The sequence below is a fragment of the Scyliorhinus canicula genome, chromosome 3, assembly GCF_902713615.1.
Source record: "Scyliorhinus canicula chromosome 3, sScyCan1.1, whole genome shotgun sequence".
NCBI lineage: Eukaryota > Metazoa > Chordata > Chondrichthyes > Carcharhiniformes > Scyliorhinidae > Scyliorhinus > Scyliorhinus canicula.
This window is the reverse complement of record NC_052148.1, coordinates 52,037,946-52,062,660: the sequence shown is the minus strand read 5'-3', so window position 1 is coordinate 52,062,660 and position 24,715 is coordinate 52,037,946. Positions and strand designations below refer to the sequence as shown.

The following is a 24,715-nucleotide window of genomic DNA, read 5'->3' as shown; positions in this document are numbered from 1 at the left end:
CCCTCCCCTTGCTCTCTCTTCCCCCCTTGCCTCTCTCTTCCCCCCCGTTCTCTCTCTTCTCCCCTTGCTCTCTCTTCCCTCCTTGTCTCTCTTCCCCTGCTCTCTCTTCCTCCTTGCTCTCCCCTCTGCCTCTCTTCTCCCCCTTGCTCTACTTTCCCCCCCCCCTTGCTCTCTCTTCCCCCCTGCTCTCTTTCCCCCTGCTCTCTTTCCCCCCTTGCTCTCTCTTCCCCTCCCCCTTGCTCTCTCTTCTCCCCCCCTTGCTCTCTCTTCTCCCCCCCCCTTGCTCTCTCTTCTCCCCCCCCTTGCTCTCTCTTCTCCCACCCCTGCTCTCTCTTCCCCCCCTTGCTCCCCTCTTCCCCCCCCCCGTTTCTCTCTCTTCCCCCCTTGCTCTCTTTTATCCCCATGCTCTCTCTTCCCATTTTGATCTCTCTACCCCCCTTGCTTTCTCTTCCCCCCCCTTTGCTCTCTCTTCTCCCCCCCCCTTGCTCTCTCTTCTCCCACCCCTGCTCTCTCTCCCCCCCCCCATGCTCTCTCTTCCCCCCTTGCTCTCTCTTCCCCCCCCTTGCTCTCTCTTCTCCCCCCCCCTTGCTCTCTCTTCTCCCCCCCCCCCCCCCGCCACGTGTTTGCGTGGGTTTGCTCGCAGTGCTCTGGTTTCCTCCCACAATCCAAAGATGTGCAAGTTAGATGGATTGGCCATGTTAAATTGCTCCGAAGTGTTCAACGATGTGCAAATTAGGTGGGGTTATTGGAATAGGGCAGGGGAGTGGGACTAAGGAGGGTGCTCTTTCCGAGGGTCTGTGCAGACTTAATGGGCCGAATGGCCTCCTTCTGCATTGTATGAATTCTAAGTTTGCAGCTGATACAAAGATATGTAGAGGGACAGGTTGGGTTGAGGAAGCAGAGAGGCTGCAGAAAGACCCGGAAAGGCTAGGAGAGTGGGCAAAGAAGTGGCAGATGGAATATAATGTGGAAAAGTGTGAAGTTATGGGGCGGAATTCTACGCTCCCGCGAAAAATCGGGAAGGCCGTCGTGAACTCGGCCGAGTTTCACGACGGCCTCGGAGGCCGCTCCTCTCACCTTATTCACCCCCACCCGGGGGGGGCCTAGGAGTGGCGCTCCGTAACTCTCGGCCGCCAGGCCTTGACGCTTGCGTCAAGGCGGCCCGCCGAGAATGACGCGACGGCGGCGCCTAGATGATGTCAGCCGCGCATGCGCAGATTGGTCGGCTCCAACCCGCGCATGCACGGCTGATGTCACGACAGCTTACGGCTCAAACTCGCGCATGCGCGGTTGCCGTCTTCCCCTCCGCTGCCCTGCAAGACGTGGCGGCTTGATCTTGCGGGGCGGCGGAAGGGAAAGAGTGCGTCGCTTTGAGACGCAAGCCCGACGATCGGTGGGCACCGATCGCGGGCCAGTCCCCTCCCAAGCACGGCCGTGGTGCTCACTCCCCTCTCTGCCCCCCACAAGCCACAACGGCACTTGGCGCCCAGTTCACGATGGCAGCGACCAGGTGTGGTTGCCGCCGTCGTGAACCGGTCGGGAACGGAAGCCCGCTTGGCCCATCCGGGCCGGAGAATCGCCGATCGCTGTGAAAATCGGCGAGCGGCGATTCTTCCGAGCGGGGGGTGGGAGAATCGCCGGGGTGGGGGGGGGGGGGGGGGGGGGGTGCCGGGGGGGGAGTGTCGTGAGTCGCCCGGCCCTCCCGCGATTCTCCCACCCGGCGTGGGGAGCAGAGAATCGCGCCCATGGACTTTGGTAGGCAGAGTAGAGGCTTAGACTATATTCTAAATGGGAAACGGCTTCAGAAGCATAAAAGGACTTGAGGGTCCCAGTTCAGGATTCTCTTAAGGTTAATATGCAGGTTCAGTCGGCAGTTAGGAAGACAAATGTCATGTTAACATTCATGTCAAGAAGGCTAGAATACAAGAGCAGGGATGTACTATTGAGGCTGTGTAAGGCTCCGGTCAGACCCCATTTGGAATATTGTGAGCAGTTTTGGGCCCCATATGTAAGGAACGATGTGCTAGTCTTGGAGAGGGTCCAGAGGGGGTTCACAAGAATGATTTATGGAATAAAGAGCTTGTCGTATAAAGAAAGCTGAAGACACTAGGTCTGTACTCATTGGAGTTTAGAAGGATGAGGGGGGATCTCATTGAAACTTACAGAATACTGAGAGACCTGGATAGAGAGAACATGGAGGGGATGTTTTCACTATTAGGAGAAACTAGAACCCGAGGTCAGAGCCTCAGACTGAAGGGTCAATCCTTTAAAACCGAGATGGGGAGGAATTTCTTCAGCCACAGGGAGATTAATCTGTGGAACACATTGCCGCAGAAGGCTGTGGATGCCAAATCACTGAGTGTCGTTAGGACAGAGGTAGATAGGTTCTTGATTAATAAGTAGATCAGGGATTATGAGGAGGAGGCAGGAGAATGGGGATGAGAATGGCCTAATTCTGCTCCTATGTCTTGTGGTGTCCATTTACAGCAGACCTGGACAATATTGGACTGGCAAGTGGGAAGTATTCATGCCAAAAAAGTGCCAGATATTGACCAACAGGAGAGGATTAAACCATCGCCCCTTGACCTTCAATGGTATTACTATTGCTAAATTCCTGACTTAATATCTTGGGAGTTACCATTTACCAGAACCTGAACTAGACTAGGCATAGAAGTGCTGTGACCACAAGGGCAGGTCAAAGACTGTGAGTTCTGCGGTGTGGAACTCTCTTCCTGACTCCCCAAAGTCTGTCGATCTACAAAGCATCTAAAGTCAGGACTGTGATGGAATACTCTCCCCTTGCCTGGATGAGTGCAGCTTCAACAATACTCGAGAAGCTTGACACGATCCAGGAAAAAGCACGCTTGATTGGCATCCCGTCCACGACCATTCACTCCCTCCACCACCGATGCGCAGTGACAACAGTGTGTACTATCTACAAGATGCAATGCAGCAAATCACCAAGACATCTTTCAAACCTGTGACCTCCATCACCGAGAAGGACAAGGACAGGAGACACATGGGAACACCACTACCTGCAGGTTTCCCCCCAAGTCACACACCATCCTGACTTGGACCTATATCGCCGTTCCTTCACTGTCACTGGGTCAAAATCGTGGAACTCTCTTTTTTTTAAAAAGTCTTTTTATTGGCTTTTCTCATTTATAAACAGTTGTTACTTATATACATTACATTTTTCTTGCCCGCGCTAATTTGCTTTATTTTACAGAGAGGTTTGTTTTGTCCTTCATTTCCTTCATTTGACTAACTGTATGTATATTTTGCTGCCCTCTGGATCGGTCTGCTCAAGGTGGTGCACAGAGCGCACCTGACCAGAACCTGAATGAGCAGGTTCTTCCCGGAGGTGGAGGACAAATGTGAACGGTGCCAGAGGGGCCCGGCCAACCATACCCACATGTATTGGGCTTGCCCCAAGCTTGCTGGGTTCTGGACAGCCTTCTCCGAAGCAATGTCCAAGGTTGTGGGGGTGAGGGTGAAGCCATGCCCAATAGTGGCAATCTTCGGGGTATCAGAGCAGCCAGAGCTACACATGGGGAAGGGGGCCAACGCCCTTGCTTTCGCTTCCCTAATCGCACGCCGGAGAATCCTGCTCGGCTGGCGATCGGCAGCACCGCCCAAAGCTGCAGACTGGCTTGCTGACCTCTCGGAATTTCTCCACCTGGAGAAGATTAAGTACACCATCCAAGGGTCAGAGGAAGACTTCCTGGATACTTGGGGCAGTTGGTCGGGCTATTCCGGAACTCCCTTTTTTAACAGGATAGTGGTAGATAAATACTGTGACTGGACCACATGGACGACAGAGGTTCAAGAAGATAGCTCACCACCCGTTCTCGAGGGTAATTAACAATGGCTAATGAATGCTGGCCTAGCCAGTGACACCCACATCCTGTAAATAAATAATTCAAAATAGTAAAAGCTGTACTTTACAAGAGGGCTGTGAGATCCATAAACTAGTTTTATTTTGTTGGTAGCTGATCCTTCAAAGGTAAATTAAAGTTGCTAGACCCAGCTATTTGCAGTCCAGTCTCCATTTATATATGTAACAATATGCACACATAAATAGTGTGAGTCCAGCACTTCGGCTTTCACAGTTGTGGAGTGCATGCAGAGCAGGCAACTTAATCAGAGATCAGGTTTATTAAAGATTTGCATGTGCTCTGACTTTTCAACCACCGTTCTGTAATAAACTGCCAGTCCCTTTTTTTAAATTTGTGTACAATTGGCACTTGTTTATGGTACAGTCTTCCTGTTGTGTGTTCAGTTTCCTTTTGCACTCATTTGTAAGAACATGTGCTTAAAGAGGAACAAGAACTTGCATGTAAGGCACCTCTAATGACATCAGGGCATAACAAAGGCATTACAGCCGATTGATGCAATTTTTGATGTGTTGACACTGTTTTAATGTGAGAAAAGTGGCAAGGTCCCTCAATTGTTACTGTGATGAAGATCAATTGATGTGTCTTCCACGGTGTTTGAGCGTGAAATTCTGGTCTGAAAACCAGAAGAGTCCCCTGCTCTTCTTTGAAATGGGTGTCATGGTATGTTTTGTGTACACATGAAGGTAGTCCGCGGCCTGGTTTATCATCTGGCATCTCGAACAAATAGCATTCTCTCAATACTACATAGAAGTGTCTATCTAGGTCAGAGGTTGGCAACCTTTTTAATCCTGAAAAATCTTTAGTTTTTAAAAATTGCCCCAAATAAAAACTATTGGAAGCCACATATCAAAAACTCAATATTTGAAAATCGATTGTCAAGTATCTCTGGTAGAATGCATAATTTGCACTTTATATAGATCATAATTTGCTGCAAATCATGAATCGTCTCAGCTGCATTAGAAACAATAATGGTCACAACCATAAAACCCAGTTCCTCAAACCATAGGCATGATCCGTAACCATGATGTAGTGATACCACTTGAACAGGTTTATTTAAAACACACTGATGTTTTTATGAAAAAATGTCATTTGAAACTGCAAAGTGCTGCAAACTCTTAACTTTCTTGATTTAATGTGGGAAAAAAACCTCAAAAATTAATATGATCCAATTGGAAAAGATTTGGAGTCACAAATGAGACATTTAAAAGTGTCACTGTGGCTTTGGGACTGTAGGTTGCAGACCCTGGTCTAAATGACACAGCATATCAATGCTCATGTCTCTAGAACAAGGCTTGACCCCACGACCTTATGACTCAGAGCCAAGAAGGCTCCACTGAGCCAAAGCCAACAGATGAAGATTTTGGATGTTTTACAAAATACCTCGCAGAAATGTGTTCTCCAATTGCTGATAAACAGATTTAAAACTTCTGCTCTCCGCTTTTTCACATTATCATATTTTCACACATTCACAAATGCCATAAAGTCACTGTAATTACTTCTGCGTGGTCTTTCAAGCTTTTACTTATACTTGCATTCACTTTCCAGGTGCAGTTATTATGCTGTAAATTAGAAAGATGGATTCCTTTAATAGAAATGAATATACTCTGTCATTTTGAAAATTTTATCCAGTTCCCTTAATTACTTTAATTTCTCTTCTCAGTCTCTTTCCTAGTCCACTCACCACCCATCACCCCCTAAACAATCACATGACAACCATAGGGTGAATGCTAATACATCGCTAGCATTGCGCAGCTTAGTGGATGATCAGACTCGTTCTGCCAGAATCAGCTGTCAGAGGATAAGTGAGCATGGCAAGGGTTGACATTGCCTCCAGCTAAGATCGATAGCATGTTACGTGCAAAATCACAGGCAAGAACTAAGGCCTTGCTACTGTATGGTGCAAAACATCACACTGCTATTGTTTTGTATTATCATTTATATAAATTACGTGTTTTATTTTTAAAATATATCGGCCTTGTGGCCTTGTTCATATACTCCACATACATCAACATTGAAAATTGTCAAGGTCTTTGTGCCTTTGTAAACATGTTACTTTATTGTAAATTTGCAAGTTTACTTGGAGATCTGTGATCCTTGCCTTGTAATTTGCTGGAATAATTGCTATAACGCTTATTTGAACTCATTGGTATTGGAACATAAATATTTTCATCTTGCAGTAGTTTTATAACCAATCGCAATCGTGGATGCATTTCTGATTTTAAAATGTCATGTCATTTGGCATAAATTTGCCTCCGTGATTGTCTATTTTACTTTTATTTCTCCTCAATCTTTTCTATGTTTTACATTTTCGTTTGCTCTCTGCTTTCCTTTTATTTGTTCCCAAAATAGCTCTGTCCTGATAGGTAACCTCATGCAGTTTCCGTAAATCTTTTACATTTTTTTACTATATTTGCACATTAAATTTTTTTCTCACTCCGCCACACACCTATCTGCTTTTCTTAGTTTATATTTTCTTCACATAACTTAATTTGACTTTTTTGTTCCCCTAGTCTGTTTCTCTCTTTAGATTTTCCCCTCTTCCTACCTGAATGACGCTTATGAAACCTGGAATTAAAATGGACCCTCTGCTCCAGTACTCCCCTCAAAGTTGCACCATTGAGCCTGTATTGTCTTCCCATGTTTCTTCTCCCAAAATGCCAACCTCCCATTTCTCGGCATTGAAATTCATCTGCCACATGTCTGCCCGTTTGGCCAACTTGTTAATAATGTCCACCTGAAGTCGCTCAGCGCCGTCCTCATAATTCATTATTCTTCCTAGTCTAGTGTCATCTGCAAATTTAGTGATTTTTGCCCTCAACACCCATCTCTAAATTGTTTATATAAATCAGAAAAAGCTAGGGCAGCACGGTGGCACAGTGGTTAGCATTGCAGCCTACGGCGCTGAGGACCTGGGTCACTGTCCGTGTGGAGTTTACACATTCTCCCCGTGTCTGCGTGGGTTTCACCCCCACAACCCAAAGATGTGCAGGGTAGGCGGATTGGCCACTCTAAATTGCCCCTTAATTGGAAAAAATAATTGGGTACTCTAAATTTATATTTTTTAAAAATCAGAAAAAGCAAGGATCCCAACACTGAGCCCTGGGGACTCATGTCCAGTCTGAGAAATGCCAATCTATACCAAGCCTCTGTTTCCTATCTCTTAGCAAACTTCTAATCCATGCTGCCAAGGACCAACCAGTCCCAAACATTTCTAATTTGCTAACCAACCGTATGTCGCACCGTATCAAATGCCATATCGCGAAGTGCCCGCATTCTTCACTCAAAAACTGAGCCATTGCCGCTGCACAAAATGGGAGGGATAGCACAGTGGTTTCGATTCCTGGCTTGAGTCACTATCTGTGCAGAGTATGCGCGTTCTCCCCGTGTCTGAGTGCGTTTCCTCCGGGCGCTCCGGTTTCCTCCCACACGTCCCGAAAGACGTGCTTGTTAGGTGAATTGGACATTCTGAATTCTCCCTCTCTGTACCCGAACAGGCAACTAGGGGATTTTCACAGTAACTTTGTTGCAATGTTAATGTAGGGCGACTTGTGTTACTAATAAAGATTATTATTATTGTCAAGAATGCCATGTTGACTGAAGTGTGCTTTCAGACATTTCACAATCTCACTATTGGTCATTGACATCAGCTGGTCTAATTCCAGTAGTCTGAATTATAGTCAACTCTTACAAAATACTCTTCCTGGAAGGCATTTGTAAGAGTGAAAAGGTCTATTCCAAGCTTCATCCATGGTCTATCTGGGATGACGAGCAGCTCTTTACCTTACTTAGTTTGTGGTTCATTAAAAGCACTGCACTGGCTGATGTGGTCCTTAATCTCATTGCTCATGTTTGGCCATTAGAGCATTTCACTTGTATTCCACAGACTAGACTCAATTCTTTGATGGCTTGCATGGATGTACATTTCTTTTCTTTAATCCCTTTAGGGAAAATGACTCTAGTTCCTTTGTGCAAAATGGTCCAGTCAGTTCATTCCTAAATGTCCAGTACTCTGGCAATAGGTTTGTCCTTGCTGATTTGTCCTAGGCCATCCTTCTATCACTATTTCCTGTAGCACTAGAGTAACACCTGGTTGTGTTGTTTGCTTGACTGAGCAAGATGTTTGTCTGTCAGATTATATGTCTCTGCTGGGTTGATGACTCCCAGAGCATGTTGTTCTGTTGCTTCTTATTCAATCTGGAACATTTCACACCCTGGACTAGCATCAGCAATTTCCTTCAAAGGGAGTGCAGCCAGCTCTCAAAAGTATGTCAGCAATATTCATCTGCTTTCTTTGCTTGCACTTCACCTGCAAATGATATCTTTGCAAGCAAAGTAATATTTTTGCAGACGCTGTGGAGCAGATAGAAATGGTTTGAGAAAAATACTTTGAATTGGTTGTGGCCGGACTTGACCATAATTTTCTCTCTCCAAAACAAGTAGTGATTAAGACCCTGCAAGCATAGACAATAGCCAGGCACATTACTCAAAGATTGAGAAGCACTGTTCAGTTTACCTTGCCATGTTCTGATGCCTCTTCCTCCTGATCTCTGAATTGTGGTCTCGCCCGCTTCCCAGCTCAGTGGGCAAGGCCACAACGGGGGAGGGGGGGGGGGGGGGGGGGGGGGGGGGACAGGAAGGGAGAGAAGCCGTTCCAAAATGGCATCAATTGGCTCTCATGGTGAATGACGTTAAAGCACATCTCACAATACTGAATAAGAGTTCAGGCCCCATTGACCTAACAATGTAAAAGCAAAACTGGTGAAACGTTAAACAAGGAGTTAACATTGTTGCATCTCTGTCATAGCTTGCACTTATCAGTATCCACGTGAAATCCTTTTGTTTGCTTGTAATTGACTTCAGTTATCTTAGTTGCAGTTTTTTTCCTGTTCAGCTTCAGGTTCATCTGGCAAACTTGCTGTAGCTGTCTCACTAGATTATGGGGCTCATTTAGCACAGTGGGCTAAACAGCTGGCTTGTAATGCAGAACAATGCCAGCAGCGCGGGTTCAATTCCCATACCGGCCTCCCCGAACAGGCGCTGGAATGTGGCGACTAGGGGCTTTTCACAGTAACTTGTGACAATAAGCGATTATTATTATTATTGTCTTCGATGGTTTCTTCCATCTATTTCATGCCAATAGTAGATCATCCATGATCGCTTCCACTTTGAGAAGTTGATTGATTATCTCATGTCATCTGTATTGATTCTCTTCCAAAGCAATAGAAATGCCAACTATCTGTGACTCCGCAGTGCCATCTAGACCTTAGTCAGAAAACTGCTGCATACATCCAACTTCACTTGTCAGTATCCATCCTTCACATTTCGTGTAGTAAAGATCTTTGCCTTGGCAGGTTGCAGCAAAATGTCTTCAGTGGTTGGTATGGGGTAGTGCGATTTTTGTTTGTAAGACCCATCAGATCAGATCATCCTTCAGTTTCCAATACTTTCAAGATTCAGCTACTGTCGCTGCAGTCACATACTGATCATTATTTTCTCCCTCTTCCTGAGCTTTGGTATTGAACACACCGTGTTCATAAATAACAGTAGTACGTTCAGTGGATCTTCAAGGCCTCCCAAATTTCACAAGCCTGTTTTTCATACTCCTCAGTAAGGTCTAGGCCAGCGGTGGATGACCTGCGGCTCAGGGGTCACATGCAGCCCATCTGGGTTCTGAGTGTGACCGACTACACATTTTGTTGACTTTTGCCCGAAGTGCAGGTTTGTCACATTCCACTGATTTCCGTCTGCGTAGTTTTTTTAACTACCAGCATGACTGAAGTGATACGCACATAAGGGTCAAGTGAAGCGAGGTGCGTGCTGATTACCCACAACAATGACTGAGAGAGCCGTGCACTCCCCCTGCACCCAAAGTGTAAATATTTATTTAGCTTTTGCTATTTGAAGTTGATGACCGTTCTTTTAATATATGAATGATTAAGCATTTTTTATTACTCATTATGAAATATTTGGTGTGTATTAAATGTATTTAATCTTACTCATGGTTAGTGAACAAGCCGGATTTAAATCTTGCGGCCCACTGAGATGGAGGGCCACTCATGCGGCCCACTCACTAGTCTAGGTTGCCCACGGTTGTGGCATGATTGCACAGTGGTTACCACTGTCGCCTCACAGCGCCAGAGACCTCGGTTTGATTCCAACCTCGGGTGTCTGTGTGGGGTTTGCACATTCTCCAAGTCTCTGTGTGCTTCACTCCGGGTGCTCCGGTTTCCTCCCACAATCCAAAGATATGCAGGTTAGGTGAATTGGCCATGCTAAATTGCCCTTAGTGTCCAAAGGGTAGTTGTCATTTTGGGGTTAGGGCGAGGGATTGGACCTGGGTAGGGTGCTCTTTCAGAGGGTCGTGCAGATTCAATAGGCCGAATGGCCTCCTGTACTGAAGTGATTCCATGATCACTGGCCTAGGCTGTAGTGCAGCTTGAAGCACCCTTTCCAAGCACTAAAATTATGGAATTTTCATAATTTTACCATTGAGATGGAAGAATTTCCAATTATTCTTAAATTTCCTTCCATCTCTATAAGAGCAGCTACTGGAATATTTAAAGCTATGCTGACCCTCCCGCAGTCACTGTCTATGCAAAAGTGGTGGATTGAAGTTTTAATTATTCTCTGCTATTTTTTCATCTGTTTTCTTACCGCCATGAAAATCACTCCGTTTTAGCTGCACACTCTTGACACTATGTTACACATGGTGGCGACTCTCTTGATACCTTAATGCACTAAAAAACATCAGAAGTCACATGACTATGGCAGGCCACGGTGCGCTTGAGGCATTTCTCAAACAAGAAATGTACCAGATTGTGCACTTCATAATCAAGCAATCTGCAGTTCTACCCATGAACTTACTTCACATAAGCTTTTAGTCCAAGCCATGCTTTTTATGACCAGATATAACAAATAACTTTATGCCCGGAGTGAAATTTAATGGTACCCTTTACAAGTACAACAAAATTATATTCATGTTGCTCAGTTCTAATATTAGGAATTTGCGTAGAGTTACAATTCGTATCCTATAAGTTTTACAAAGCAGTTCTGTATTAAAAAAATAAACACAGGTCTGGTACTGTTTGCCACATGATGAGATTTAGGTTTGGCTCTTGTATTGTAAATTGGGTTAAAACATGTACAGTCAGAGGTAATTTGGTTACTTTGGCCACAGAGCTAAGCAAAACTACCAATTAAAAAAAAATAATTAAACATGGGTAATACAATTCCAAATTAAGTTGTTTATTGTTTATGTCAATGTTTATGATACCTTTGTGGCAGGTACGGAGGATGAGTGTGGTCATGGGCGGGGCAGGAGGCCATCTGGGATGGGCCCGGTTTAGAGGGGAATGGGTGAGGCGGAGCCTAAGGGTGGTGATGGCGGAGGGGGGTGGCGGGTGGAGGCGTAAGCCCCGAGTGAGAATTGTAACATGGAATGTCCGTGGGCCGAATGGGCCGGTCAAGATGTCCCAGGTGTTCACGCACCTGAAGAGCTTGAGGACGGAGGTGATTTTCTTGCAGAAGACGCACCTTCGGGTGAAAAATCAGATTAGGCTGAGGAATGGATGGGTGGGACAAGTGTTTCACTTTGGGGAGGGAGGGGGGTGGTTATGGGGGTTGGGCATTTTGTTGAGCAAGGGAACTGTGATTATGGGGGCCAGAGAGCTGCGGGCCCTGGGGGGGTGAGGTGTGTGATAGTGAGTGGGATGTTGGAGGGGACACCGGTGGTGTTGGTAAATGGGTATACGCCTAATTGGGATGATGTTGGTACTGTAAAGAGGTTACCGGGTGTGATTCCGGACCTGGACTCTCACCACTTGATCATGGGGGTGGGATTTTAATTATGTAATGGAGCCGAGATTGGATAGGTTGAGCCATAAGCTGGGAGGGTTCATGGAAAGGATAAGGATGGTGGATCCGTGGAGGTTTGGAAACCCGGGAGGAAGGGAGTACGCCTTGTTCTCACGTGTATGGGGTGCATTCTAGGATTTACTTTTTTCGTGGTGAGCTGGGCAGTGCTGATGGGGATGGTAGGGGCAGAATATGCTGAAATTGTGATCTCACCACACTGGTTATATGTGAGGCTTTGTTTGGGACAGGTGCAGAGGCCAGGGTGGAGATTGGACTCTGGACTTCTGGCCGGAGTTTTGTGGGAGAAGAAGACTGGCAATTAAGAACTATGTGGAGCTCAAACAGAATGGTGAGGTATTGGCAGCTACGTTTTGGGAGGCCTTGAAGTCGATGGTCCAAGGGGAAATTATCTAGTTCAAGGCCCACAGCGATAGGATAGGAAGGGAGGAGCACCGGCGGTAATTTGACAAGATAGTTGATGTGGACAGGAGATACTCGGCGGCCCCCATAAGGGAGCTTTTGGCAGAGGGGAAGAAGTTGCAGAGGCAGTTTGACTGGTTGAAAATGGATAAGGTGGTGGGGCAGCTGCGGAGGGTGAGGGGGTTGCAGTATGAGTATGGGAAGAAGACGAGTCATATGTTGGCCTACCAATTACGGCGTCAGGCAGTGTCCAAGGAAATTTTGCAGGTGAGGGCGGAGAAGAGAGAGGAGGTGGAAGAGCTGGAAAGGATAATGAGGTGTTTAAAGCTTTCTACGAGGAGTTGTATAAGGCTGACCTGGTGGAAAGGCAGAGGATATGGGGCGATTTCTGGATGGGTTGGAATTCCCTGAGTTGGAGGAGAGGAAGAGGCAGACGTTGGAGGAGCCGTTGGGGTTGAGGGAGGTGTATTAGTAGGATGCAGTCAGGGAAGGGCCAAACAGTTTTCTGGCGGAGTATTACAAGCAGTTTGCGATGGAGTTAGTATGTTTTGTGATGTGGTGGAAAAGGGGGAGTTGCTGGCTACGTTAGCTCAGGTGTCGATTTTGTTGATCCCGAAAAAGGGGAAGGACCACTGGAGTGTGGGTCCTACAGGCCCATTTCACTGCTAAACATGGACGTGAAAGTCCAAGGTATTGGCATGTAGGCCGAAAGGGTGTGTCCCTGAGGTAGTTTCTGAGGACCAAACTGGTTTTCAGAAGGGGAGGCAAGTCTCCAGCAACATTAGAAGGTTGCTGAATGTAATTATGACTCCGTCAAGGGGACAGGAGCCGGAGGTGATTGTGTCTATGGACGCGGAGAAGGCATTTGACCGGGTAGAGTGAAGGTATCTCTTTGAAATTTTGGGAAGATTTGGATTTGGACTGCAGTTTGTGATGTGGGTTTATTTGTTGTATGCGTCCCCCATGGCTAGTGTTTGAACAAATGAAACATGTTCAGGTTATTTTGGGTTGCATAGGGGGACGAGGCAGTGGTGCCTACTGTCGCCGTTGCTGTTTGTGTTGGCTATAGAGCCCTTGGTGATGGCCCTTTGGGATTCAGCTAAATGGTGAGTGATTGGGCAGCACGGTGCCGCTGTGGCTAGCACTGCTGCCTCACGGCGCCGAGGTCCCAGGTTTGATCCCAGCTCTGGGTCACTGTCCGTGTGGAGTTTGCACATTCTCCACGTGTTTACGTGGGTTTTGCCCCCATAACCCAAAAGATGTGCAGGGGAGGTTGATTGGCCATGCTAAATTGTCCCTTAATTGGAAAAATGAATTGGGTACGCGAAATATATATTTTTAAAATGGTGAGTGATTGTGAGGGGGTAGCGAGCAGCGGATATCATTTTATGCGGACGATCTGTTGTTGTGTCGGACCCATATGGAAAGTATGGGCAGAATTATGGGGTTGTTGGAGAGATTCAGGGCATTTACCAGCTATAAACTGAACGTAGGAATAAGAACATAAGAACTAGGAGCAGGAATAGGCCATCTGGCCCTACGAGCCTGCTCCACCATTCAATGAGATCATGGCTGATCTTTTGTGGACTCAGCTCCACTTTCCGGCCCGAACACCATAACCCTTTATTCCTTTATAATTCAAAAACTATCTATCTTTATCTTGAAAACATTTAATGAGGGAGCCTCAGCTTCTTCACTGGGAAGTGATTTCCATAGATTCACAACCCTTTGAGTGAAGAAGTTCCTCCTAAACTCAGTCCTAAATCTACTTCCCCTTATTTTGAGGCTATGCCCCCTGGTTCTGCTTTCACCCGCCAGTGGAAACAACCTGCCCGCATCTATCCTATCTATTCCCTTCATAATTTTATATGTTTCTATAAGATCACCCCGCATCCTTCTAAATTCCGACGAGTACAGTCCCAGTCTACTCAATCTCTCTTCGTAATCCAACCCCCTCAACTCTGGGATTAACCTCGTGAATCTCCACTGCAGACCCTCCAGCACCGGTACGTCCTTTCTCAGCTAAGGAGACCAAAACTGAACACAATACTCCAGGTGTGGCCTCACTAAAACCTTATACAGTTGCAGCATAACCTCCCTGGTCTTAAACTCCACCCCTCTAGCAATGAAGGACAAAACTCCATTTGCCTTCTTAATGTTGCACCTGTAAACCAACATTTTGTGACTCATGCACTCAGACACTCGGGTCCCTCTGCACAGCAGCATGTTTTAATATTTTATCATTTAAATAATCCTTTTGCTATTATTCCTACCAAAATGAGTAACCTCACACTTGTCAACATTGTATTCTGTCTGCCAGACCTTAGCCTATTCACTTAACCTATCCCAATCCCTCTGCAGACTCCCATATCCTCTGCACTTTTTGCTTTACCACTCATCTTAGTGTCGCCTGCAAACTTGGACACATTGCCCTTGGTGCCCAACTCCAAATCATCCATGTAAATTGTGAACAATTGTGCACCCAACACGTGGCTGGGGGGAGTGGGCAAACCTGGGGCGCCACCATTTAAGGTGGCAAGGGAGCAGTGTAGATATCTGGGAATTCAGATAACACAAGAGTGGACAGCAATGCATAAGTGGAACTTGACCGGGTTAGTGCAAGAGGTCAAGGGGGACTTTAAAAAGTGGGATACGTTGCACTTGACGTTGGCAGGGAGGGTGCAGATAGTAAAGATGAATATGTTGCCAAGGTTCCTGTTTGTCTTTCAGTCCCTCCCAATTTTACTCCATAAGGCCTTTTTCCAGAAGGTGGAGGCGCTTGTCTCGGAATTTGTTTGGGCAGGGAGGGTGAGTAGGGCCCCGCTACAAAGGCAGGGAAGTGGGTTGGTGCTCCAGAATTTGAGGCACTACTATTGGGGATCAGGGGTTATGGGGAGAAGGCAGGAGAATGGGGATGAGAAAAATAGCAGCCATGATTGAATGGCAGAGCAGATTCGATGGGCTGATGGCCTAATTCTGTCCCTATGTCTTATGGCGGCGAATGTGGGGAAGATGAGGTGTTGGTGCGGGAGGGGTCGGAGTGGATCAGGTTAGAGGAGCAGTCCTGCCGCTGGCTCCGAGGAAGTTTACGGGGAGTCCGGTAGTGGAGTCACTGGAATTAGTTGAGTTCCCACTGTATGGGAACTGCAGGTTTAAGCCGGGGTGAAGGGGTGGATGGGATGTGTTGGTGGTGGAAGGAGGAGTGGTTGAAGCGGGTCAGGGATATATTCTCGGAAGGGAAATTCTCAGGAAAGTTTTGAGTAACGAGGGGGGAGTGAGTTTAGGTACTTGTAGGTCCGATCCTTTGCGCGTAAGGAGCTACCAACATTACCCCAACTAGATGTACACGCTACTGGACTAGAAATTGCTGCTCCCAGATGAGGTGGGGGGGCAGCATCGGGGATCTATGCGGATGGTTGGGAGAGCAGGGTAAGGGGCTGGTGGAAAGGATTACGCAGAAGTGGGAGGGGAAATTGGGGTGTGAGATAGGATGGAGCCTGTGTGGGGCCATGCGGGGTAAACCCAACCTCCTCCATTGCGAGAATGAGCTTGATTCAGTTTGAAGTCATGCACAGGGTACACATGACTCAGCTCAGGTGAGTGGGTTCTTCCCGGAGGTAACGGATGGATGTGAGAAATGTGGGCCGGGGCGGCAAATCACGGACACATGTTTTAGGGTTGCGAGAAGTTGTCGAGCTTCTGGGAGGCGGTGTTTGGGACTTATCGGGGATAGTGGGGACCAAGGTGAAGTCGGACTCCATGGTGGCAATCTTAGGGGTTTTGGAGATGTCGGAACTGCTGGAGGGGAAGGGTAGCCGGTGTCGTGGTCTTTACCTCTCTGATTGCCCGGCGACTGATTCTTTTGAATTGGTGATCGGAAACACCACCGGGGGTTGCGGCTTGACTGGGAGACCTGTATGAGTTTCTCCAGCTGGAAAGGATGAAGTTTGCCTTAAGGGGTCAGAAGAGGGTTTTTGAGTTACAGTGGAGCCGTTCATGATATTTGAGGAGCTGATCGTTGCGGGAAGTGGGGGGAGAGATGGGGAGGGGGTCTAAAAGAGGAAAAAATGTACAAACTGTTCACTCTGGTGTTATTGTTTACGTTTGAAATGAAATGCCTATTTAAAAACAAAAGGATTATGGTGGAAGAGGCAGTATCTGAAGGGAGTGGAAGCTAAGTGGGAGGAGGAGTTGGGGTTTGAGAGGGTGATGTGAGGCCCTGCGTAGGGCAAATGCAATGTGGTCATGTGTGAGGTTTGGGTTGATCCAGTTGAAGGAAGTGCATAGGGCTCATTGACCAAATCCAGGGTGAGCAGGTTATTTGTGGGTGTGGAGTATGAGTGTGAGCGGTGTGGGAGGAGCCTGGCTAATCATGTGTTCATGTCCTGGTCGTATCTTAAGCTTTTGGGATTCTGGGTCTCCTTCTTTAGAATCGTGTCACTGATACGACAAAGTGAACTGAAGGCCTGCCCCTTAGGGGACATATTTAGGGTGTCAACCTGCCAGAGCTGCAGACTGCGATGGGAACAGATGTCCTGTCCTTCGCATTGCTGATTTATCGAAGGGGGGTGCTGCCGGGGTGGAGGTGAATTTCACCAGCGAGTGCCTCAGTATGGCTGGGGGATCTTATGGAATTTTTACACCTCGAGGAAGTTAGGCACACTGTGTGTGTGGTTGGGGGGGGGGGGGGGGGGGGAGTGTTTTGGGGGTTTGTTTGTTTTATTGTGTTGTTTATGTATAACATTTTGAAAATGTGAATAAGAATACTTTTATTTTTTTTAATGTTTTTGGTACCTTTATTGCATTGCAAAACATGGAGTCAGTACCATTAAGTCTGAATCACTGTGTACATTGTTCAAATGCTGCATCACTGAGATGATTGTTTCTCACCTGCATTATGCTGAGCACCAAGTGTAAAAATGGTCTTGCCACTGGGGCTCTAAAAAACCCTCATCATTTAGCCAGAATCTCTCTGCCAAAATACAATTGAACAGTTTAAGAGCTGCTGGAAGTGGAAGACAAATTTATTTTATCAATCATGGGAATCTGTGGAAATTACTGCTCAGCAGGAGTTAAAAGACCATCTAAATGGCACCATGGAAAATCTGAAATGCAAGTAGCATTTTTAATTAACAGCAAATGTAGTAATCTGTCTCAATTAAAGCAAAGAGTCTTGATTCTTGGTGGGTTATGTGTAAAAGTGGGTATGGCACTTGACCTGGTAGTGCAATGCTTTTCAAACATTTTTGCCCAGGACCCATTTTTACCGGCTGACCTTTGTGACCCACCATCTTCTCTTATAATGTAACAGGTGAGCCTGCTTAGTCCTCACGATCTCACTCTAATCAGGTTCACAGTAGGAGAGGGCTATGTGCACATCGGGTTCAGAGTTTAGCCGGTTCCTTTGTGCTGTCTCCATCTTTCTGAGAACGGAAAATCCAACCTCGTACACGTCGGTCGTTGTGAACGGCAAAAGCAACAAAAGGCTCGTTTTACTCAGCACTGGATGCTCCTTGGAGATGCTACTACAGAATGCGTGTTTTTAAATATAAATATTAGATTATAGAATGATTCCAGCACGGAAGGAGGCCACTCTTCCATGTTTATGCTGGCTCTCTGCAAGTGCAACCGAGGTGGTTCCATTTCCTCACCCTTTCTCCACAGCCCTGCAAATTTGTTTCTCCTTGGCTGCTTATCTAATTCCCTCTTTAAAGCCACAATTAAATCTGACTCACCACACTCTTAAGGTAGTGAGTTTCAGATCCTAACTACTGACTATGTAGTTTGTTTAGTACATAGAATTCATAGAATTTATAGTGCAGAAGGAGGCCATTCGGCCCATCGAGTCTGCACCGGCTCTTGGAAAGAGCACCCTACCCAAGATCAACACCTCCACCCTATCCCCATAACCCAGTAACCCCACCCAACACTAAGGGCAATTTTGGCCACTAAGGGCAATTTATCATGGCCAATCCACCTAACCTGCACATCTTTGGACTGTGGGAGGAAACCGGAGCACCCGGAGAAACCCACGCACAGGAGGATGTGCAGACTCCACACAGACAGTGATCCAAGCCGGAATCGAACCTGGGACCCTGGAGCTGTGAAGCGATTGTGTTATCCACAATGCTACCATGCGGCCCAAAGTACAGTTTAATAGTTTAGTTAAAAGGTTGCTAAGATAGCCGAGTGGCAATTAATTGTCAATCGCATGATTCGGCCTCAAAAGGTGTTGATTATATCAAAGCTTAACTGGTGTGAGCGTCATCTCTGCTCCCCTCAACTCAAAAGAAAGGGACTATTGGAAAAAGAAAGGGATTATTGAATACGCATCATCAGTGGACTTCGCACATGAATAGTGGGAAGAGAGCACATCCTGAGTGAGACAGCCAGAGTGAGTGTGGGTATCAGGAATTTGGAGCAGAGTGGGAGCAGGCCTTCTCTGAACCATCTTTGTGGTTGTAATGAGAGTGTGATGAGTGGAGAACTTGAAAAGAGCTCCAGCTGTCAGGCTATCTCGCGCTAATACCGGCCCCAGCAGTTACATTGCCCACTGGGTCGGGAATTGTTTTCAATTTGTGCTGGTAGAGTGCTGGCCCATTTACACAACCTGAATCACGAAAATGCAAATCGCACTGTATTCAGTCCCGGTGGGAACCCTTCATCTCCCAAATGGAGAATCCTGGCCATTGTATGTTTTCAAGGAGTTAGGTATAGCTCTTGAGCAAAGGGGATCAGAGGTAATGGGGCAAGGCGGGATCAGACAATTGAGTTGGATGATAAGCCATGCAGAGCAAGCTTGAAGGGCCGAGTGGCCTACTCCTATTTTCTGTGTTTCAATGTTTCTGGGTTAAAAACCAAGAAGCTTTTCCTCCTGTCCCTGTTGGTTCTTTTGCCATTCAACTCCAGTAGTTCTTGGATCTTACACCAATGGAACCGTTCCTATCTATTTTCGCCATTTGGATTCCATGACTGAAAATACTAAAATTCCCGTACCAGCCTCCCCGGACAGGCGCCGGAATGTGGCGACTAGGGGCTTTTCACAGTAGCTTCATTGAAGCCTACTCGTGACAATAAGCGATTTTCATTTCATTACTAACAAATCTCCTCTCAACTTATCTTGAGAGAACAGCCCCAGCTCCTCCAGCACAAGAAGTAGAAACATCTTCTCGTTGGCTGAAGGTGGTCTCAAATCGGAGTTTTGTCACAATGAAACTAAAGAACTGGTGAATGAATGCAATTCACCCAGTTACAACACATAATGGAAAATCTGCTGTAACTAACCTTTAATGATTGAGCCTCAGGGACCTGACATTTCCAAGCCAACTTGAAGTCTTTCTTAAAACAGTGTTTTTTTTTAAACAGGACAATCTAAGAAATCTTACCTCTTACCCTTTTTTAATAAAAAGAACTTCAAAACATGCACTGGAAAATGTAGGTCATGTTATTCATTCAGGGGAAACTACTTTCAAATCTTCAGCGATACTCTACTGAGCAACATTGTAGCTATGCCTTTCCCATATTTGTGAACAAAGAATAAAAAGTTCCATCTATTTTCATGGCTTTGTTTAGTTAAGGTTTTTCTGTTATTATGGCCAGTTGACTGAGAACAACTTTGTCAGTGACGCTTTTCATCTTTTTTTCTTAACCTTGTATACAAACTAAGCATGATTATTAATGACATTTTCACAGTGCATTCCACCCATTGTTTTCTCTTCCCCAACCCCTCTAGGTTGAACTGCAGAATGATGAAACATTTGGGAACAAGACCCCTTTTAATTCAACCAGATAATGACCTTCCTGTACCTCAACTACATTTACCTGCACCAGTCCCTCACATCTTTTCATACCCACACTAACGCTATTGTTTACAGTCTTGAAAATGTTAATTGACACCATATCTACAACCTTTTGGGGGAATGATTTTAACATTGGGGAAGGCATGACTTACTCTGTTCAGATCAGTGAGGACCCTCTTGAAACTGACCACTTGCCTAAGTGCTCAGTCACACTATCTCCGATAGGTTCCAGGAACCTCCTTCTCCCTTCTCCCCCTTCCTACATAATGTAAAACCTTTCTCATTTTTGAATCCATCGGGGCAATTTTTCAATCTAGAGAACTTTAGAATATATGACTAATGCACCTACTGACTGGGTGCTCCTTTTTAAAAGCATTAATTTGAGGTCAGTACAAGTCAGCCTCGAAATTACAGCTTTTGAAGTTTGCAATACTTTTTGGTCAGGTTCAGAATCTGAACCAAGAAATGGTTCAAATACATCCTCAATTTGGGAACCATCCCTGAATGAGAAGCTGTCTCTAAATTTTTTGTTGAGCTAATTGATGGTTTGTCTCTTTGCAATCAACTGCTACATTGGTGCTGTAATTATCCAATTTTGTTGATCTATTTGCACACTTGACTGATTTGAGTGCAGTGCTCAGTTATGTTTTTATCTGTTTAACGTCGCAATCTTTTTTTTTAATTATTAAAATATACAGCACCCAGAATCGCACTAGTTAACAGTCAAGTTTTGCAGGGCCATTACAAAAGAGAAGTGCTCAATATCAGTTATGTTTTATTCATTCCTGGGATGTGGGTGTTCCAGGTGATGCTAGCATTTATTTCCCATCCCTAATTGCCCTCAACAAGGTGGATTTCACTAATTTGTAATACTAAGACTGATCACCCATGTGCTTGAAAAGGCAACCTTCAGATATCACTTTCCCTTCCTCCTGTCATCTGAATGTCAGTTCATTCGGGAGTTTGAAACTTGACAATTTCGGGGGGAATTTGCAAGAGGCCAAAATCAAGCCTTTTTTTAACCTATGATGTACGGGAGAGCAGAGCATAACAGGCTAAGCTTTCAGATGAGGTTGTTTGCAATAAAAGTAGATATCCATTATTTAGAATTTCTTTCTTACTGCTTTGCATTTGAGTAGAATACTAACTAGTTCCAAGAGTGTGCGCCTACTTGTGACAATAAAGATTATTAATTTTTTAAAAAAGAAACGGGAAAGAAATTGTGTAATTTGTTGATGCTGTTGGACCAGATTATCAGTGCATCAAAACACGTTCTGGCTGGAGTGACTGCATTATATCCAAATACTGAATTATTGATGTGTGGTTGTATTTGTCCAGCCGCTCAGCAGCGTTAACTGTGAATCAAGATGCTGAGTGAAATTCCAAAAGAATCACATTGCCTGTGAATCGCCGATGCCTAAGACCGTAGCAGGAGTAGGCCATTTGGCTCATCGAGTTTGTTCTGCCTTTCAGTATGATCATGGTTAATTTGATTATGGTCTTAATTCCACTTTTCTGTTTTCCACCCCCCACCCCTAGTTCTCGACAGTCTTGGAGATCAAACACCTGTCTAACTCAGCCTTGAATATATTCAATGTCCCAGCCTGCACTCTTCTTTGGGGAAGAGAATTCCAAAAGCTAACAACCCTCTGAGAGAAGAATTTTTTCTCATCTTAATCTTAAATGGGAGACCTTTTATTTTGAAACTGTGTCCCTAGTTCTGATTTCCCCATGAAGGGAATCATCCTCTCATCTTCCCTGTCGAGGCCCATCAGCATCTTTTTATATTTCAAAAGGATCACCTTCCTCTAAACTCCAATGAATAATGGCCCAACCTGCGCAATCTTTCCTCATAAGAGAACCCTTTCATTGCAGAAATCAGTCTGGTGAACCTTCTCTGAACTGTTTCCATCCTCCATTGCAAGTCTATTCTCCACTACTCCCCCTCCCAAATAAGTGAGGAGATCAAAACGGTACATAGCACTGTACATAGGTATGGTCTCACCAGTGTATTATACAGTTATAGCAATATACTCCTTAATCTGCGCAATGAAGGCCAACGTTCCATTTGCCTTCCTAATGACTTGCTGTACATTCATACCAACTTTTTGTAATTCAGGTACAAGAAACCTCAGGTTCTTCTGTATCACAGATGCCTGTCCCAGCTCTTTGAAAGGGCCACCCTATTATTCCTCCTCGTTTCTTTCCTCAGTAATGTTCTCTTCAAGTGTTTTATTTGCTATTGAATCTGCTTCCACCATACTTTTGGGATGTGCAGTCCAGATCATAACCCGCAGCAATAAAAATAATTCCTCCTTATCTCAGCTCAGGCTCTTTTGCCAATCACCTTAAATTGGTGTACTCTGGACAGGGACCCTTCAATTGCGAGAAACTGTTTCTCCTTATTTACTCAGTCAAAATGCTTCTTGATTTTTGAATGCCTCTGCTAAACCTCCTGCTAATCTTTTCTTCCCCAAGCATAATAATCCCAATTTAATAATAATAATCGCTTATTGTCACAAGTAGGCTTCACAGGCAGCACGGTAGCACAAGTGGATAGCACTGTGGGTTCACAGCTCCAGGGTCCCACGTTTGATTCCCCACTGGGTCACTGTGCAGAATCTGCACATTCTCCCCATGTTTGCGTGGGTTTCCTCCGGGTGCTCCAGTTTCCTCCCACAGTCCAAAGACATGCAAGTTAGGTGGATTGGCCATGCTAAATTGTCCTTAGTGTCCAAAAGGGTTAGGAGGGGTTTTTGGGTTACAGAGGTAGGGTGGAAGTGAGGGCTTAAGTGGGTCGGTGAGACTCGCTGGGTCGAATGGCCTCCTTCTGCACTGTGTGTTCTATGTTCAATGAAGTTACTGTGAAAAGCCCCTAGTAACTTCTCTAGTATCACCACGGAACTGAAGACCCTCATCCCTGGAACAAACCAATCTAGCAAATATCCTGTGCACCCCCTCCTGGAATTTAATATCTTTCCCAAGGTGCGGATGCCCAGAATTGAACACACAACTCGGAAACAATAATTTACAATAGGGACAAAATTAAGAGAAAAGACGCTTGATCAATGGGGTCAGTGGAAATAATTTTTTTTTAAATTGTTAATAAATAAATTGCTAATTTTTCTTTCTCTCTTTGCAGGTAATTGATTTTGACTTGATAATCCCAAACCCACAAGATTGAAGACTACATGCAAGCACATGTGATCAAAAAGAATTGGTCCATCTGAAAGAGGATCAGAGCATTACATGACCTTTGATCAGATATTTAAATGGAGGGGGGAAAAGGGCAGCAAGACTCGTGTAACCACTTAATTGTTGATTTTGCTGAAATGTGTTGTGGACAAATCCAGACCATAATCTTCATAATTTCTACCATCACATTGGGGAGGATAAAATATTCTAATTTTGTGCAATGCATTCTAGAAAGGATTGACCAGTGCTTCTGCAGAGCTGTAAACTTTTCCAGAAAATGTTAGGGATGTCTAAACAAAGCAGATATGTTATATATAGGAAATCTTATTTTTGTTATTAAATATTGTTTGACTCTGGAAAAGTTTAAGCGGCAGTTTTTTTTTAATAAAGAGAAAACAATGCTCTTTCTATGCATAATCACAGCCTCTTTCTGAATTGCATTCTCTTTCTGCTTCCTCCTTTGCCTGCTTCCTCTCTCCCTCCCTGTTCCTCCTTCTGCTCGTTCTCCTACTCTTTCCCCCCACCCCCACTTTCCTTCCTCCACTTTTCTCTCGTATCTCCTGCTTTTCACCGAGAAAATTAGCCGCTAGCTGGCCAGTTTGAGGCAAACAGGTTAGTCGTTATAAGTGAACTGCAACCCACAACTCATAATGAACTATCCTGCCTGCCCTCAGTGTGGACAGACACACAACTGTTCACTTCTAAAAGAAGGCAAGGGAATCCCCGAGGATGCAATTTTATAAGATTGAATTTAATTCAACAACAACGTTAGGGCACCAGATTTTGTTTAAATATTGAAACATATGTTAAATATATTTTTAAAAGACTGTTTTTCCTCAGTCGTTAATGCCTTTGTAAAATTTATCAAACGCTGTGACACTGTGCAATGTAATATTCTCTACTAGATTAAAAAAATATTTTTGTGCTGTACATAAATAATTTACCTGTTTATCATGTGGCCTTGAATTCAATAATCTACAGCTTTATTACGGAGAGTAAAGCTAAATGGAAATATATTTAAATAGATTTTTATAATTATTTACTGAAAGCACCTGTACAATCTATTACTACAAAATAAAGAAATTTGGTTTACACTTGAACATTTACTTGCTGAGTTTGCTATTGATGGAAAATGGCAAAGAATTATGGACTTGCATCCATGTAAGTATTTCTTTATCATTAATTTTTTATAGTGCTCCTGTACAGTTTGTAGGCAAATGTTTCTCTGAGGAGTATTGCTCAGCTGTAACCTTCAACCATACTTTCTTCATCACAGCCTCTTGTGTTTCTCTTTTGTAAATTCTATGATGGTAAGTGCACCTTTGAACTTAACACTCTTCTGAGCCCTACTGAGCTGTAAACATGTTCTTCTCTTCATATTGACTGCATTTCAAATCAAAGATTATTGTGCTACTTCCTATCGCATTCTTTACTTGGATCGCAAAAGTATGGAACTCGTTATTTCCTCCAACTTGGTTTCTTAAAATCTTTGTATTTTCAAATTTAACGTAGCATCACCAAACTATTACTTGATTTATCTCTTTCCCT

The 24,715-nt window shown here is 45.0% G+C and overlaps 1 protein-coding gene and 1 long non-coding RNA gene across 2 annotated transcripts in view; both read left to right on the top strand.

Annotated features, from left to right (window-relative positions):
- LOC119963619 (methyl-CpG-binding domain protein 2-like) overlaps window positions 1–7,943 on the top strand; it is a 168,150-nt gene extending 160,207 nt beyond the window's left edge. Inside the window, 2 exon segments of the mRNA XM_038792950.1 lie at window positions 2,488–2,594; window positions 7,844–7,943. Of these exon segments, the coding sequence (XP_038648878.1) occupies window positions 2,488–2,594; window positions 7,844–7,943 (207 nt within the window).
- Window positions 7,944–19,857: 11,914 nt separating this feature from the next.
- Window positions 19,858–24,269, top strand: LOC119962652. The gene is made up of 2 exons (XR_005459924.1): window positions 19,858–19,975; window positions 23,115–24,269. It is a non-coding gene; the product is annotated as an uncharacterized LOC119962652 (long non-coding RNA).
- The last annotated feature ends 446 nt before the right edge of the window (window positions 24,270–24,715 follow it).